General features: G+C 44.5%; 1 protein-coding gene across 1 annotated transcript; it reads right to left on the bottom strand.

The window, feature by feature from the left end:
* Positions 1 to 10,798: 10,798 nt before the first annotated feature.
* On the bottom strand, positions 10,799 to 14,989 carry Dcd (dermcidin). Its single transcript, XM_013520796.1, has 5 exons — positions 14,726 to 14,989; positions 13,667 to 13,705; positions 13,083 to 13,184; positions 12,519 to 12,617; positions 10,799 to 10,830 (listed from the first exon to the last, which is right to left on the bottom strand). The coding sequence occupies exons 1-5, from the start codon at positions 14,868 to 14,870 to the stop codon at positions 10,799 to 10,801; spliced, it is 417 nt and encodes a 138-aa protein (XP_013376250.1). The 5' UTR covers positions 14,871 to 14,989.
* Positions 14,990 to 18,231: the final 3,242 nt, after the last annotated feature.

Genomic DNA, 18,231 nt, shown 5'->3' on the forward strand with positions numbered 1-18,231 from the left:
GACCCAGCGCTGGCAGGGCACACAGCTTGGCAGGTGGAACATGGACTAGATTAGGTCCCACCAATGCTTATCAGGGCACCTTTGTGCAGGAGGCACATGCCTAAGTATTTTCAGTGCAAGAGACAGTGGAAGAAGGTCAGTGTGGCTGCGGCATAGCAAGGAAAGGATGGCGTTGGGGTGGTGAGTCAGGAACAGATAAAAGCCAGAGGGACCTAGGTTCCCCTGCCCAGGGAGGTCAGGAGGCCATGTGAGGAGGCCTGGGAGCAGGAGTCATCTGCAGAGGCATGGAAGCCAGGGTACGGCAGGAAAGGGTGAAGAAAGGAGCTCAGGCTGCCTCGACTGTGAGATGCGAAAGGATCATACTCACGGGCACAGACCAAGGTCCCTCCCAGAGCAGCCAGGAACAGGAGAGCCAGCAATCTCATGCTGTGGGATGTGCAGCGAGTGTAACCACAGAATCCTCAAGGGTTCTAGGCATGGAGGCGAAACTGTTGCACTCTTTAAAGGATATCACGGGCCAATGGGAACCCAGCTTGCAGGGGTGTGACTTCCACATTCTCCCCTCCTTCTTTCCCAGCCTGCCACCTGCTAAATCAACAAGATGAAGCTGCTGTCCTGCATGTCCTAGATACAAGTCTTTCCCTGCTAACTTCCAACCACTGGGTCCTTATCTCTCCTTTCTTCCCCACCCCGCCTGTGTTGAGTTCACATTCCTGGGATCTCAGGGACTGTCCTAGGTATAGGAAGTTTCATTTTGGAGAGATTCTGGAATGTGTCTGTTGAGGGCACTGGTGTAAGAGTCAATTTCTCCAGAAAGAGGCTGAGGGCTCAGGAGATCACACTGTCCACATCCTGCCTCAGCCTACACAGGACTCAGTGCAGGGCACTAAGTTTTCCCCAGACTAAATGAGCCTTTTGTGCCAGGAGGCCATACCCATGACATTTGAAGACTGTGACTGATCTTTCTTCTTGAGAGGAAGGGCTTGTAGACATGTGTGCTTTCTCTGGAGTTGTCCCTTGGTCTTGAAGTTATCCATCCTCTAGGAAGGACTCTTCCAGCCCCACACAGGCCCCTATCACTCTGTTTTTAGGCCCAATGGATGAAAGCTCAGATTTACAAGAAGATCTGGTCAAAGGATGGCGAGAGTTCACTGGAAGTGGAGTTGCTTCTCCCTTTGAGTGCACTGACCCACGGTGTGATAATTTAGAAAGGCAGATGATTCTCAGGATTTCTTTTTTGCCTGATCTGGGATTCATAAGGTCTGAATTTTTGAGTTCTGGCTTTGTCACACATATATGGCAGTATACTGTCACAGCCTGAAAAATGTTAATGTCGTTTGTCATCTACAAGTTATGGCTCTCATGTACAGGATGAGGATGGAGATGAAATAAGATATTAATGTATGAGAAACGTTTAGGAGGACAGAGAGACTGGAGCTGATCCCTGGCAAGGAGGTCTTGGCTGATGGGTAGAGCTCTGTACCTTCTAGCCCAGAGTCCTAAATAAGTGGTGGGCTTTAACCCAGAGGAAACATCCACTATGCCATCCTCACATAGCTGTAGGTCTCTGTGGATTGCGGAAACAGGACTCTGGTCTTGACTTAATCTACACTTAGCCTCTATCCCTGACAAGTTGCTTTTCTCTTTTTAGCCTTAAATTCTCTCTATAGAATATGATTTGTCTGCCCCAGACTTCAACTTCCCAGGGCATTTGTGAAATAGACTAAGATACACTCAATGGATATTTCTTGAGTGCTTATTCTCTGCCCACTGGGCTTGGCTCTGGAAGCCCAAGGTGGGTAAGAGGTTACAGCAGTCCTCAAGGAGCTTCTAGCGTGGCAGGAACTTAGAGAAACAAAGAAAAAATATTAAGATACAGGTTTATTATCCCTTATTTGGAGCTCTTGGGGCCAGGTTTATTTTGGAATAGTAATTTTTCTTAATTTTAGAAAGTATTAGGCAGCATAAATTATGTATTATAAGGTCATGCCACTGCCAAACGTTATATTCCAGTGATAGAACTTATGACTACTCATAGAAAATGAGCTAAAGAAGGACTATAAATAGCATATGTCATTTTGAGTCTTTTTTTTAAAAAAAAAAAAAACCAAATGAACTAAGCTCTAGTCAACTTTTTCCAGCAAATCATTTGTGAAAGAGTTTTTGGTTTTTAGATCTTTTTGGATTTTAGAATCATGAAGAAGTGTGTACAACAAGGTAGCTCTGGAAGAGTGGAGGGAATGTTTACTCTCAAGGACAAAGACCTGAGGATTATCTTCTGTACTACTGTTTGGGTTGGGTTGAGTAACTTTAGGAATAATCACCTATCTCAATTTTTCCATCTGAAACCTGTGAATGATAATTGAGAGTTATTATGAAAACCGAGGGTCTGGACCTGGGAGCCTCATAGGGAGCCTTACCTGGAATGGGAAAGGTGAAGGACAGGAGAAAGTTCGAGACATCAGTGCCCTGGGGGTGTGCATGTGTGTGTACACTGCAGGGGGAGAAGCCCTGACTCCAAATCTCAAGTGCCTCCATAACAACTTATGCTATTTGCACAAGGTTTTATAAGAGGAAATTAGAACTTTGACATCAACACTAGAACTGTCACCAAGCCTGCTCTAGGTGATTTGCTTTTCAAATGTCACTGCTTATCTCTCCCAATCCTCCTCCTGGCCTCAGGAATTAAAGAGGCAAATATTCACACAAATAGGGATGAGGTGGAAAGCAAGGACATTTTTTTTTTTTTTTTGTCTTTTTTAGACAAGGTCTCACTATGCAGTTCAGGCTGGCCTTGAACTCACTTTGTAGCCCAGGCTGGTCTTGAACTCACAGCAGTTCTCCTGCCTCAGCCTCCTGAGTGCTGGGATTTTTTTTATTGTTAAGAGAATTGAAAAAAAAGAACAATAGCAAAATGCCACCAACACAGACAAAAACAAAATAAAACAAAAACAATTAGGATGATACAGGGTTTCAGAACAAACGATAAGGATTAACAGTGGCTGTTATATATTTTTATCTTCATCAAAGTTGGTCAGATTACCAGATGTAAGAATACAAGGTTAATCAAATTATTAAAGAGAATAAAGAATACAAGCAAAAAAAATTATAAATGATACAGAGATTCACCAAACAAGATGATAGGAATTCAATAATGGTGTGCATGAGGTAATTTCAACTCCTTTGCATTTCCTTAAGCATGTTCTGTGTGCTAGCATATGATCTATTTTAGAGAACATCCTATGTGCAGCTGAGAAGAATGTGTATTCTGATGTTGTTGGGTGGAACACTCTGTAAAGGTCTACTAAGTCCATTTGTTCACAAATTTGGTTTAGTTCTGTTATTTCTTTGCTGATTTTTTTGTGTAGTTTTGATCTATCTCTTTGTGACAATGAGCTGTTAAAGTCCCCTGTGATGATTGTGTTACTGCTTATTTCATTTCTCATGTCTGTTAAAATTTGTCTTATATAGTTGGGTGCTCCTGTATTTGGTGCATAGATGTTTATGATTGTTATCTCTTCCTTTTGAAGTTTTCCCCTAACATGTATGTAGTGACCTTCTTTATCTCTTTTGATCATTCTTGGTTTGCAGTTCACCTTGTCTGCAAACAGAATAGCTACACCTGCTTTTTTCTGGGTTCCTGTCACATGGAGTATTGTTTTCCATCCTTTAATTTTCAGTCTATGAATTTCCTTTTGAGTTAAATGTTTCTTGTATATTGCATATTGTTGGATTTTGTTTCCTGATCCACTTTGCTAGTCTGTTTCTTTTGATTGGTGAGTTGAGACCATTTACATTAAAGGTTATAACTGATATGTATTGGATTATCTTTGTCATGTTATTTTCCTGCTGTTCCTCCTTTTTCTCTTTGTTTATTTGCTTGCTCTCCTTGGTGGTTTCTTTGTATTGCTGTTCTTGAAAATGTGGTCACTTTTATCTCTTTCTAGAATATCTTTCAGTACTCTTTTAGGGGTTGTTTGGTGCTCACAAATTTCTTCAGTTGTTCTTCATCATGGAAATGTTTTATTTCTCCATTAATTTTGAAGGATAGTTTTGCAGGGTATATTACTCTGGGTTGGAAGTTGTTTTCTTTCAGGGCCTGAAATACTTTGTTCCTAACTCTTCTTGACTTGATGGTTTGTGTTGAGAAATCTTCTGTGATTCTGATGGACTTTCCTTTATAGGTGATCTGTTTCTTTTCTCTAACAGCTTTTAATATTCTGTTCTTTTGCTGAATTTCTGGGATCTCAATTATTATATGTCTGGGTGTATATTTATTTTGGTTATGGCTAATTAGAGTTCTATATGCCTCACTTACTGTATGTCCAATTCTTTTTTTCCATGCTTGGGTAATTTTCTGCTATTATTTCTGCAAATAGTCTTTTTATGTCATTCGTGCTGACATCTGCTATTTGTTGACACCTATTAATCTTACATTGTTTTTCTTTGTTTCCTCTTGCAGTTGTTGAATTGTTATTTTCTGGTTCCTTGTTATTTTTAAGAGAGCCTTGTTTCATGGTTGTTAGTGGCAATGCTGCCTTCAAGGTCTGAAAGTCTATCTTCAGCTTCATTCAAGCAGTTTTGCCAGCTTTCAGTGAAAGTTTTAATTTCCTGGATATCTGTTTGAATCTGTTTCATGCATTTTAGTTCTTTCCTATATTGTTCATTCAAGGTTTTCATGATTTTTCTATGCTCCTGTATTTTATTTTCTATGTCTTCTTTGGATGTGCTGAGCAATTCTTTCATTATTGTTGTCATTTCTTTTTTTACCTGAGAGATTATTTCTTATGTGATGTCTTCTATGGCCTGATGGAGTTGTTTCTTTACTTCATTTGCTGTCATTTCAGAAATTTTGGGTGTTTGACTTCCAAGCTCTTCTGTGTTGATGTCTCCTTGATTTAGGTGGGATAGAGGTCTGAGACTGCATTTTGCTCCTTCATTTTGTCATTTTTGAAGATCCAGAGGTTCCCTGGAGTTCAGCCTCACTCCTATGATGGTGTGGGAGTGGCAGGGCGAGTATCTGAAGGTCACCAGTACTCAGTGTGGCTCCTACGATGGTGTGTGGAGGCAAGGTATGGTTGCAGATGCTCCCAAAGCTTTCTGGGAGCATCTGTTGGAGCATCTGTTTCTGGCATTCAGTTGGCTCTCAGGCCAGTGGGGGAGGGGTGGGAGAGGCTCACTAGTGTTCCTGAAGCTGTCTGGGGTTCATCCAGCTTCCACAAGGTTGGGGAGGTTGCAGGTCATGGTCACCAGGGTTCAGATATTGCCCAGGACCCAGCCTGGTTCCTACACCAGTGGGAGAGGGGTGAGGGCATAGTCACTGAGGCTGCTGACGTGGTCCAGGGTTCAGCTCAGCTCCCACAGGGGTGTGAGGGTGCAGGAAGTGGCCACTGAATCCCCAGAAGGCCTCCAGGGATCCACCTGCCTCTCACGTTGGTGGTGGAGGTGTGAGGGTGGCTCACCGGGGTTTTTGAAGATATCTGCGGTTCAGCCCGGCTCCTGCAGGGGTGCGGGAAGTGTCCTTCAAGGCTCCAGAAGATATCTGGGGCTCCGCCCACTTCTCATGCTGGCGGTGGAGTCATGGGGGTGGCTCTTGAAGATGTGTGGGGTTGAGCCCTGCTCTTGCAGGGATGAGGGGGATGGCCACTGAGTCCCCAGAAGGTGTCTGGGCCTCTGCCTGCCTCACACACTGGTGGGGGAGGGCTGTGGGAAGCTCATCAGGGTTCCTGAGGATGTTTGGGGTTCAGCCCGGCTCCCTTGGGGATGCAGGGAGTGTGGGGAGCAGCCACCGAGGCCACAGAAGGTGTGTGGTGCTCCTCCTGCCTTGCACACTGGTAAGGGAGGTGTGAGGTGGCTCACCAGGGTTCTTGAAGATGTTCAGGGTTTCTGAGTGCTGGGATTACAGGCATGCACCACCACACATTTATTTTATATAAAAAATTCATTACTTTATAACAAGGTCCAGGTGCAATGTTAACTATAGATTGTAGGGCCTGGGAAGGAATTGCATATGAATATTGAAGAAAAGGGACACCCAGTGTGTATGTGGTTGAGGGGGGCCATCCTGTGTGATGTCTTCTAGGGTATCTGAACTCCAGGATGGCTATCTGTGTGCTGATATATTTTTTCTCATGTGCTACTTGTTCTCTGTCCATTGTAAAACCTCCCTCACATCTGGCCATCTCTTTATTGGTTTGGAAGGATGATGACCTTTGAGGGATGCCTCACCTGGGTCCCCTTGGCCTCTGGTTTCTTAGATGAGTTTGGTTAATGAGAGAACTTGTGGGAGATGAAAGGGTAGAGAGTTAGACCCAGGCATTTGTTATTTCTGTTCCCTCCCTGTTTTGTGTGCGTGGTGGATTGACGTCCAAGATGGCTCCCACTGGTTCCCAGTGATGCCCACTTTGTGTATTCATGCCCTTGTATAGTCCTCTCTGAGCATAGGTTGAACCTACTGATTCTTCTGTCCTCCTCCTCCTCTTCCTCCTCTTTTTCCTCCTTCTGCTCCTCTTCCTCCTCTTCCTCCTCCTCCTCCTTCACTGTGGTACTGTGGATTGAGCCTAGGTCTATCACACTGTGTCACACCCCCAGTTCTTTTTTATTTAGAGATGGGATTTCACTAAGTTATTAAGTTGCTTAGGCTGGGCTTAAACTTGCAGTCCTTCTGCCTCAGCCTCCGAAAGTGCTGGGATTCCAGGCATGCACCTCCATGCCTGGCTCTGACTCCTTTCTAGCAAATGCCTCGACTGCAGATTGCAGCCTTGTCAGAGACCCTCAGTCAGGGGACCTTGCCTCCTGGCCCACAGCAACTGTGAGGTAAGAAATGATGTTATTGGATTGACCAAGTTTTGTAATAACTTATTTTGCAGCCACAATGACTACAGCATGGTGTGGCAATGGGTGTGTTGACTATGATCTGTGCCTGGTGGCCCCTCTTCCAGTACTTCACCTCTCAACTGCTCTCAGGTAACACTGTTTCCTCCACCTGCTGGTTCAGTTTTAAGGATGGTAATGGCTCCCCTTTGTTGCAAATCCTTACTTGCATCTCTCTACTTTTTTAAAGAGTCTCTTCAAAAAGTTCTTCAGAGTGTGCCATCTGTTTTCTGCCAAAACCCGGATCAGTGCACTTCCCTCCACCTGACTTGTGCAGCATGTCTTCCTAGTTCCCCTCTCTGTGTGTTGTACTGCATTCTGATGTGCCAGAGGGGTGGCAGGCTCCAAAGGTTGCATGTGACTCTAACTTTTTGGGGTGAATAGTGCATATTTTCAGGACCCAGATGTCTGTTGCATCTCTGACAGTAAGCTACTGTGGCAGGTGCTGTGGTGGTCTCCTCTGCAGAGCTTTGGTGAACATGCACACACCGGCCACTCTCCCCTGATGCCCTTGATCTTCCACCTTCATCAATGGGGCAGTTGGGAAGACACAGACATACAGCTTGTTGTACATACCAAGCAGATGAAGAAAATAAGACAAGGGCAGTTAAGAAACTGGCCCCTAATGACACAACTGGGCCAGTGTTGTGTGAGCTGGATGACTGAGTTGGATTTCAAACACAACTCCACTGTCTGCTGTTAAACACAGCTCCCTGACAGAATGGTAAATTCCACTTTATAACAAGCATCAGGTCTTTGTGACATGAAGTTTCTCTCATTTTAACTAATCAATACCTTTATTAGTCTGGGTTCTCCTGGGAAATAGAACAAGTTGGATGTGTGTGTGTGTATTTGTGTTTTAAGAAATTGGCTTCTGTGAGTATGGAGGCTAGCAGGAAGAAAGCCTGCAGTTCAAGTCCAGGGACAATCTGCTGGCAGAGTTCCCTTTTGGCTGGGAGTGTTAATCTTTTATTCTATTTAGGGTTTCAACTGGTTAGGGAAGCCCACCCATATTATGACTGTTTTCCACACAGTCCACCAATCTCATGTTAATTGCATTCAAAACATCTCGCAGAAACATCCAGAAATGTTGGACCACCTTTGGGCATTGTGGCCCAGAGAAGTTAGCTCAAACAATCATGACAGCACCCTTCAAGTGGATACCAAGGGGAACCTAGAGAGAAAAATGATACATTATGTGTAGCTTCAGAGAGCTTTCTCTAGACCTTAATGCAAAGGACCCTTTCCACATTCCTGGTTTCACAGGTGAAGCGCTGAGCTCCAGAGAACCGCAGAATAAGTCTACAAGGAAGAACAGAGCCAGCCCTCCTCATTTCTGTGATCTAAATAGAAAGATTTCTTATGGCTCCCACATATTCCAACTATCTTACTTGGCAATGTCCAGATAGGAACTTGGAGTGAAAAGCCAGAGTTAGAGGCTACAGATTTCCTTGCTTGCAGGAGTCCAGTAGGTAACAGAAGTGAGCCAGGCAGTCCAGGTGTAAGGGAAACAGCAGCGAGTGTGCAATGGTGAATAACAATGTCCTTCCACTTCAGGGCCAGGGAGTCAGGAGGAGGTGGAAGAGCTGGGGGATACTGCAATATGCCTGCTCCATCGAAAGTGTTCAGCCCCACCTGCCCCCAGTTGATTAGTGCCTGACACTCTCATTCTTCAACAGGAGCTGGAAATATTTTCATGTGGATTTCCCTATTACTTTTATACATTTTATTTGTAGTATTTTATTTTTTATTTATTATTTCAGAATGATTTGAACTGACAAAAGTATTTTTATTGTGCACAAATGATTTTTTTTTTTTGGGTACTGGAATCAAACTCAGGACCTGGTGCTTGCCACGGAAGGCACTGTGCCATTGAGCTATATACCTGGCCCTGATGTTTTGAAATATGTATACATTGTAGAATAACTAAGTGAAGCTAACTATAATATACCTTACCTACTTTTTATTTTGAAATAACTTCAGACTTACAGGGAATTTAAAAAAAAAATAGTTCAGTTTATGGGTACTCTTCCTTGGTTTACTGGGGACTACAAGTCCCAGATAATAACATTAATCATGCTTGCTTTATTATTCTTTATCATTGTCTCTGCCTTTTCTTGAACCTTTTAAGAATTAAAGCTGAATTTTTAATAAACGTGGCAGAAGACTCCTTCAGAAATGACTGTCCTTGATTTTCTTCATAATGGCAAGTTTGGTCCTTGTGGGTTCATCTTTAGAAACAATAGTTCCTTGAATAGTCAGGACTTGGTAGAGTTTTTTTTCTTCAAACAGTGCTTCCAAATATGTATTGCCAAATTTCTGTTTCCCCCTTCATAATGACATATTGAGCAGATTCTATGTGTTTTTAATTAAATTTTCTTTATTTTAAAGAGAAAAAAACAAAAATAAAATAACAAAACAAAGACAAAAACAAAACAACACAAAAACTATGAAAAGATACAGAATTTCAAAACAATATGATAGGAAATCAGCAATGGTTGTTGTATTACTTATTGTTATCTTCAAAGTAGTTGCTCAGATTACCAGATATAGGTATGCAAGATTGATCAAACAATTAACTTTTCCTTTCAATAAACCAATACAAATTAGTAGTACAATTATCTCAGCTATCTTGTGTGTGGATGTATGTGTATGTGTGTGTGTGTGTGTGTGTGTGTATATATAATTTCCAAATATGCATTGCCAAACCTCCCTTTCTTCCTTAGTAATGACATATTGAACAGTAGTTTCTTTTGGTTGGTTGAAAACCTTATTTTCTTTTTTCTCTCCATCAGACACTTTGCTGGAGAGACACAAAAGGAGGCAGGGTCTGATTCTGGATCTTGAGGGAAGTGAGATGGGCCAGGCAGAACTTTTCTTTATTTTATTTTATTTTTTTAGAACTTTTCTGAAGCCTCCACAGATGCAGGGCATGATGATCTCCATTTAGATAAAGTTCGGCTCCACCCCAACCACTCCAAGAGTGGCAGTTATTTTAGGTCCTGCTACTGCCCACACCATTAACTCTCTCATCTGGCCTGAAGCCCCTTGTGCAGCTCCTTGGCTCTTGATCTCTCTCCTAAATGTGTTCTTGGGAGCAATGCAGAATTCTGAGTTCTCTTCCTACCCTTCAGAGACCTCAGGGGGCTGGGGTGACTGTATCCTTTTCTACCTTTTCCCTGGGATACCATGGAAAACTTTTAGCTTTCACAATGATAGCTAATAAACAGACACCTGTTTCTTTGTTCTGTTGTGGTGGAAGTTGCTGCAGGTATATTAACATTCATTTTGATCATTTTCCTGTTAGACATTCCTGAGCCCTTGCAATTGAGTGTGGCTGTGGGACAGAGTTCTTGCCAATAACGTATCACTTTCTAATGTAGCCTATACAAGTCTCCAAGCAATTTGTTCCATGTTCCTTCTTTTTTATTGTTTAAATGTTAAAGTTATCCCCAAAGACCCATAACTAAGTGCCCCAGGATTGTGGGATCCAGGTCTCTTCTGATCTCTCCTTGCCTCCTGGTGCATGAGATGAAAAATTTTCTCTGCTATGTGCTCTCTGCTGTTGGTATCCTAGATCCTTTCCAGAGGCCCAAAGCAATTGGATCCACTTCATCTTGGGCTGGAACCTCCAAAACCATGAGCCAAAATAAACCATTTCTCCTTATCCCAATATTTCACTACAGTAATATGAAGCTGACTTAACACATTTCCGTATCTGGGCTTGGAGTGGTGCTAAGCAAGACAGAATGATCTTGAAGACAGGTATTAAAGATGACAGAGCCATTGTCATCCGAAATTTCTCAGTGACTACTTGTGGAAAACTGGCTTCTGCCCATCTCTCTCACATCTGGAGCTATGCACTTCGGGTGCTACCAGAGATGGTGCTTGACTTCTTATATTTTGGGTTATTGTTTGCAAAAGTTTAGCTTTCCCTGGCTAGTGCACTCCTGATGCCTGAGAGTGAGAAAAGAAGTTAGGGTGTGGCTAAAACTGGCTAGGAAGGGAGGTGTGACAAGATTCTGTAACACATTCACAGAACATTGCCTAGGGCCTTCTCTCAGAACTCAGGCAGGCTTTTGATAGCATGACCCAGATGTGACACCAGCATGGGAAATATGAAAAGAGACAGTCGCCATTAAGAGCTCGCGGCCATGCATCTTCACAATTGCCCACCTGCGCTCTAGGATGTACTTTTATTTTTTATTTTTTTCCTCCCTTTTGAGCCCAAACTCACTCTGCAGACTCATTTCCTCCCTACTGTTCTGCCTTTTTCCCTACTTTTAATAAATGTGAACCTTTGCCACTGTTTATGCTTGTTTCAATCAATTCTTTGGGACAGAAAGGACCTAGAAAGCACTCTATGAGGAAACTTTAGCACCTCAGAATCTGGTAACAGAAACACAGTGTCTCTCGAGAGCTGTCTTACTGTGTTCCGGTCTGGGAAGTTCCAAGCCAGCCTAGAGTGAACATCCACATGGGGAGGGAGATGCCAATCGCCTTTAGGAGAAAGGCCAGGGAGTGATAAAAACATATTTCCACCTTCCATGGGGTGTCAGGAAGAATCTCTTTGGTTTGAGCACTCCATATCCCCCAGATTCAGTATAGGGAATGAACGATGGGCTTTCATAGCTCTTAGTCCCAAGGTTGAGGACAAGATATGGTAAAGCTCCAGATAGCAGAAATTCTCCAAGGAATGTGGGGGCACTTTAGGTCTGTGATTCCCAGCTGTGGGTCCTAGAGCCAATACCAAGAAAATGAGAAAGTCTCACTTAACACCATGACGTCCATGGCACTGGACGAGGAAGTGAGGCGTAAGGAGGTGACCAGCTTAGGGATTAAGGCTCAGCTCCTGCAAACATGGGCGAGGGCATAGATAGGCATCAAGGAACTTCCTATAGCCTGTGCTTTCTGGGAAGACTGACTTTGGAACCTGAGGTTCAGAGGAAAGTGCTGGGCTGCTTATGGAGTCCTCCTGGGAAGATTGTTCTTCCTTTAGCATCCTGACCAGGCTTCGACCCTACCACCAACACATACACACTCCAAGTTTGATGCTTTCAGTTTAATGGCTAATCTTCTTGTTTTGTTTTGGTTGCATGTTGTAGACTTCAAGCCTGGTGCTGCTAAGCATCATTTCTTAGCTTCGTCTTACATCTTTAATCCTGATTCAAGTTTATCCTTAATGTCATGGATAGTATCTAGGGCAGATGTAGAAAAAACAAGGGAAAGAGATGAGAGGAGAGAAGGAAAGAGAAAGAAAGAAGAGAGGAGTTGGGGAAGAAAAGGAGGAAGGAAGAAACTATAAATAAGGCTTTCAGGGACCCGGGCACCAGCCCCACCCTTCTGCTCTTCTCCAATGCCATCTCTGGCCTCCAAAGCCCATGAGCCACTGTGGCTACACAGAAGCTGGGATGGGGAGGTCTGATTCACCAGAGGCTGAAGGACCTTGGGGGCTGGGGCAAGAGGAATAGAAACAAGCAGGTTTTCCAGTGGGATGGAGGTTAGACCCCAGGGGGAACCTGTATCAAACAACAATGGGAATTTGAGTCTAAATGAGAAATCAGAGACACACCAAGGGGTGAGGTTGGAGAAGGAGGCTGGTCCTTATACTGGGGCTCACAGACCTCACCTGGGGGCTCACTTACCTTCACCCTTGCGTTTTAGAGCTTCAATTTTTTGCATTACTGAGTCTTTGATCTCCTTAATCATTTCCAGTCCCTCTTGGCCTTTTTCTAGGATGGTTTCTAATTCAGGGAAGAGGTCACATCAATAGAACAGCTGCTTCATTGTATGAAAGCTACCTCCAGTTAGGGGCACCACGAGCACCCCTTTGCTGAGGGAACCAATTGCTTTCTCATGGGAAGGTTGGTAGGCCAGTACACATAGCTACTACCCCAGAAATTCTGTATGTAGAAGCACAACTATACAACTTCCCCCATTCCCTTTAGGAGTCTGGGTTTGGCTGTGTCTCATCCAGCTGACCCCAGGGATCCTGGTCTTTACACATTACAGTTCAAAAGCCTGCTATCTTTGTTGTTGTCGTTTTGTTTTGGAGACAGGGTCTTGCTGTGTAGTTCAGGCTGTCCTTGAACTCACTGTGTAGCCCAGGCTGGCCTTGAACTCATAGTGATCCTTCTGCCGAGTGCTGGGATTATAGGCAGTGATGCTATGCCCAGCTAAGAAAGACCCTGCTATTGACAAAGACTTACCCAGAGGGCCGGATCTCCGGTTCCTTGATGGCTTTGGTGTCTTACTGGTTAAGCCTGGGTTTTCCGCATTTTCCTTTTTGGCAACTAATGTCTTGTGGGGTTCTGCAAGACGGTGAGAAAGTGAAGGAAGCCTTCTTCTCCTCCGGGAGCATGTGGTCTGGCTTCAGGCCACACCCTCACCCACTTCTATTAGAGCTTGACTTCTATCAAGTGCTAGGGTTGTAGCATCCTCCAAGCCTCTTATTCTTTCAAAGACTTTTTCCTGGTTTTTCAGGGCCTTTTCCAGAGTGGATTGTGATTTAAGGAAAAAGAGAATCATTTTGGCAGAAAGATTACATCACTTTAAATAGAGTCCCCCAAGTCCCTTCTTTCATCCTCCCCACTGGATCTTCCCACTGGATCCTTTTTTTTTTTTTTTTTGGTACCAGGAATCATACTCATGACCTCAGGCTTGCCAGGCAGGTGCTTATGCCACTGAGATACATCAGCAGCCCCCCACTGTATCCTTATACTTCTCTGATTTCTTTCATGCTCAGTCATTAACCTTTCTACCCAAGACTAGGGTGGAAGGGAGAAGGACTCACCATTCACCGATCCTGGGGTCGAGGCAGTGTCTGGGTCACCTGCGAAGACAGGGCACTGACCATATCAGGGAGGGTGCAGTGGCTAAGCTGTATGCAGATGGAGTTGTGTAGAGTCTCAAGATCACTAATCTCAGGACACAGCAATGGACAGATGGGAGAACAATCTCTGCTACGAAGGCGTCTACCAGAAATGCTTTTGCTATCTAAACCAAATCCCTCTCTCTTATCCTTTGCAGACCTTGACTACTCAAAACATCCCCATGAAAATGGATTAATTCTCTGATACCTTCTATAACCTGTTAGAGGTCTAAGTTTTAAGACTGAAGGTGGTGGTGATGGGGCAGAACTGGTTCTGCCCTGCACTTGGGAAGAAGACTCCAGTCCTCCACTTCAGTTATTTGAACAGTATAAGGTCCCAGGAGGATTTGCGGAACTAGGAATGTAGCTGTAAGGGAGACAGTCTTTGCCTGGGGAAGTTAATAGCCAATGGGAGATTTGGCAGAATTAACATACTTATTTAGTAATTATTGAATTATATTTGTGACAGCGCTAGGAAGGAAAAATACAGGAGGCAATACAATAAAAAATAAGAACCTTAACTATTCTAGGCTATTGTTAGGCTACAGTGAGGAAATACATGGGCATAGTGATAAAGGGACAAATGTGAACATTGGACAGGAGGATTTTTGACCAGGTAGGTGAAGGAATGGGGGTGGGGAGTGGGAGGGAGGATGTGCAAAAATCTTAGCAGTGGGAAATTTCTTGTCTCATGCACGGGAAGAAGAGGCCAGAGTGCCTGAAGCAGAGTGGGCAAACCAGAGACAGGGAGGAAATGGGACAATGGAGCGAGGCTGGAGCCAGTCAGGGCTCCTGGCTCCTTCTGAGCAGTGGGGAGAGGGTCTGAGTCCAGTGGGAGACCGGAGTGGGCCACAGATACCATTGAAAGAATTGTGTCTGTTGAGGAGGGGAGAGAGGAATGAAGGCAGGGGCCGGACTTTCGGGGCTAGGCCAGGAGGCAGAAGGACTATGCGGATGAGCTCAGGGGAAGGTCATCCTCACCGGCACAGACGAGAGCCCACACCAGAGCTGCCAGGAAGAGCAGAGCCAGGAATCTCATGCTTGCGTGCCTCAGAGCAGGGATGCTACAGAATCCTGAGATCCTCAGACTGAAGTTGTTGGTACTGTCTTGTTGAGCCTCTTTCATTCATGACAGGGACCAATGGGAACCAGTGTTCTGGTGGTGTGTTCTCCTCTCCTCCTCTTCTCCCACCTTAGAGCCACCCACTAAGTCAACAAGGGCTGGTTGGAGCTGGCTGGTGTCTGTCTTCCCTGCAGGTAGGTCCTGGGCAGCAGTCCTGGAGCCTGCACTGTCCTGACCAGCATCCCCTGTCTGCCTCTTCCATTCCCATCCCACCTATAACCTGGGCTTCCATTTCTGATGCCATCTGTGGCCCTGGGGTCCTTGTGCAGGGTTTCTGGGTAATGCTCTGGCAAAAGCGCTGTAGTCAGACATTTCTCCATGTGACAGCAGGATGCTGAACAAGGAGGTCACTGTGAGCCTCATCAGGACAGTTGTGTGGCTGGGGCTCTGGCACAGTGAAACCCATCTCAGGAGGCTGCTGTCAGAGCATGTGGGGACTCCTCCTCAAGGTCCAGAGATGCCGTGGTCTCCACATTATAACCCGTGCTTCCCAGCCACTGTAGGCTCTGACTAAGAAAAGACAGTCTTAGCTAGTCATCCTCAACTCCAGAAAATTCTGGTAAGGTAGGAAAAGCATGAGGTCACTTTCCAGTCTGCCCTTCAGATGGGGAAAAATGGCCAGTCGTGTAGCTTGTCTCCATTAGTGGAAACTCCAAAGGCGCTTTTCTCTGCCTCAGAATCCCTTTGGGTATACTTATGTTGCCTTAGGATGGCAGAAACAGTCCTAGAGATACAGGTTTACGACCTGATTTTGTGTTTATTGGGTGTATACCCTTGGGAGAAGCAATTCGCCTGCTCCACTTCTATTGTTTTCATTTGACAATGAGAAATTGCAGTTCTTTTTTATGAATTTAACATAAAGGGTATATATGTCAGGATTGTTCATCTCCTCTGTGCTTGGCATCCGAAGACAACATGAAGTCTTTGCTTCTGGTCTGACAAAACTGTTTACTTCCCTGTGTCAGTCAGGGTTTACTAGAGAAACGGATATAACACAAGACACACAAATGTATAAGAAATTACAAGTTTGGCTTACGATGGTCAGCCACAGAGTTGGATGAGGAAGCGTGCAGAGGGTGTCTGCATGCTGGAGACTGAAGAGCCCAGTCTAAGGCCTGGAGCTCAGTGCAGTGTTCCATGCAGGTCTGTATCAGGAGGCTGATGGGCCTGTGAGGGAATGCTGAAGAATCTATGATGAAGGCTGAAGAGCCCACACTAAAACGCTGAAGAGTCCCAGGCGGAAGCCAAACAGTCTGCACCAGAAGCCGGGAGGTGACCAAGCTGAAGGCTAAGACTGGAGCTCTTCTGAAGAACAAGCGATCAGTGTTCTATTATTTTCCTTTTATTGTATGCAGGCTACCCGCCCTGAGGTGGGGGGACCGGCTACACCCACATCATTTCCATGCCTTCCTCTTGCACAGGCTCAGGATGAATATAAAGTAAGGACCCTGGCTCTCTGCTGAGTCACATAGTTAACCTTTTAAACTTTTTAAATTGACACAGTGAACAACATCCTAGTGCGGAAAGGGCACGTCTTTTTTACTCCAGGATGTAGAACTGCTGAGTCACTTAGTTAAGCGTTTAGACTCCTCAAGGTGACACAGTGTATCAACCATAACATTCCTGGAGACATCTTTCCGTGCAGTGGTCCTGGAAGTAGGTTCTTCCCTGTCTCTTGGGCTGTGGTTCCAATGTACTGGGTATTATTTTTCAAGGAGCTTTCCCCACGCCAGTCACTGTGTAGGGTCCAGATAGACAAACATGAGTAGGTTGTGGTCTTGCCTGGAGGGGCACACAGTGGGCTCTGCAGAGTGGGCCAGAACCCCAGACAGATGAGGAGATAACTGAGATGTATCAGCAGGAGCAGGAGACTGACATCATAGCAGAAGCCCATGTTCTTGGTCCAAGAGGTTGGGCAACTGCTGCATTTAATAGCTGAGTAATTTGGAGCAAATCATGGACTGTCTCCGAGTCCATCTCCGCAGGGTGCACAGTAACCCAGGGTACTTGGGAAAGTCAAATGGGAAAAGCTTTCTGTGCTCTCTCTCTTTGCTCTCTCTCGACCTGCATGGCATCTTGGTCCATTTAGCAGCCCCACTGTCTTCTGCATGGCTAATTGTGAGCCTCACTTGGCACTGTTCCTTCAACATGCAGATATTTTAGGTAGAAGCAAGTAAATGCTTCTTTACACAACCCCTTTCTTTCTAATACTTTTACAACTAAGCATTTGGAAAGTACACTTTTTTTTTTTTTTTTGGCTTAGAACCCTTGTTTTATTTTAAGTACTTTTTAGCCTGTAATGTTTCTACCAGCATCCCTCAGAGACAAACCCTTGCTGAGGTCCTAAGTACAATCGCCGTCTTCCATCTTTATCTTATTTGACCTCTGTAGGTTTGTGACACTGTTGACCATTCAGACTTTGAAATGCCAGGATTTTGTCTTTCTCCCTTTTCACCCCCTTTAACATTTCCTGCCTTTTCAATAGTCTCCAGTACTATTCTTAGGCCTTGCCTTTTCTCTTTTTGCACACTGTCCTGTGTGACTCATTTTTGGAGTCACACTTACCACACTCCCACACCTTCATTCTAGCCCAGACTGCTCACCAGAACATTAATATCTGCCAAGGTATGGGCAATAACAGGATACAAGAAAAACAAACAACCATGCAAATTGAAAACCAGTCTCGTCTCCTTCCTGGACTTCTTTCCCTATCACCTGCTCATTCTCCTGCACTGGTTTAGGTTTTTAGTAGCAGCACCAACTTCTCCTACTAATCCAGACAGAGATCAGAGATTATATTTTCCTTTCTTTCTGACCTCTTGTATTACAAAATCGTGGGAAGTGACCACGTCTCCCCCTTCACATGCTGAGTTTTCATCATTCCCAGGACCTCAGTATGGGAATCTTTGCTATTTCTTATCTTACTAAAGATAAAGTCTCACAATTGATAACTCCAACTTCTGTCTACCTACTTTAATGACTCAGGTACACAAACTGTGGCAGAGCACAATCACCTTTTCTGAACTGGATCCTCTAAGCTGTTCAGTTTCAACCTTGCTTTGCTCCTTATCCAGACCCTGCCTCAGTCATCTTACATTTTCTTCAGAGTCTTGCATAGATTTTAGATTTTCTTGCCTTTGCTGCTTCATGTGTTTTCCTGTATGTATTTTCTTCAATATCCTCCTACATTTAGACAGCAGAGCCTCTTCTCATCCTTTAGGATTAAGATTAAGACACCTTCTTTCTGGAATATTTTCCTGGTGTTCTTCTTGTGCTCCTTCCTCTACCCAAGTGGGTTCAGGCTGCTCCTATTGGCTCCTTGTTCTTTTCTTTCTTTCCCTGTGCACCTATGAGCCTGTATTGG

The sequence above is a fragment of the Chinchilla lanigera genome, unplaced genomic scaffold (genome assembly GCF_000276665.1).
Source record: "Chinchilla lanigera isolate Chin_1 unplaced genomic scaffold, ChiLan1.0 scaffold00057, whole genome shotgun sequence".
Classification (NCBI taxonomy): Eukaryota; Metazoa; Chordata; class Mammalia; order Rodentia; family Chinchillidae; genus Chinchilla; species Chinchilla lanigera.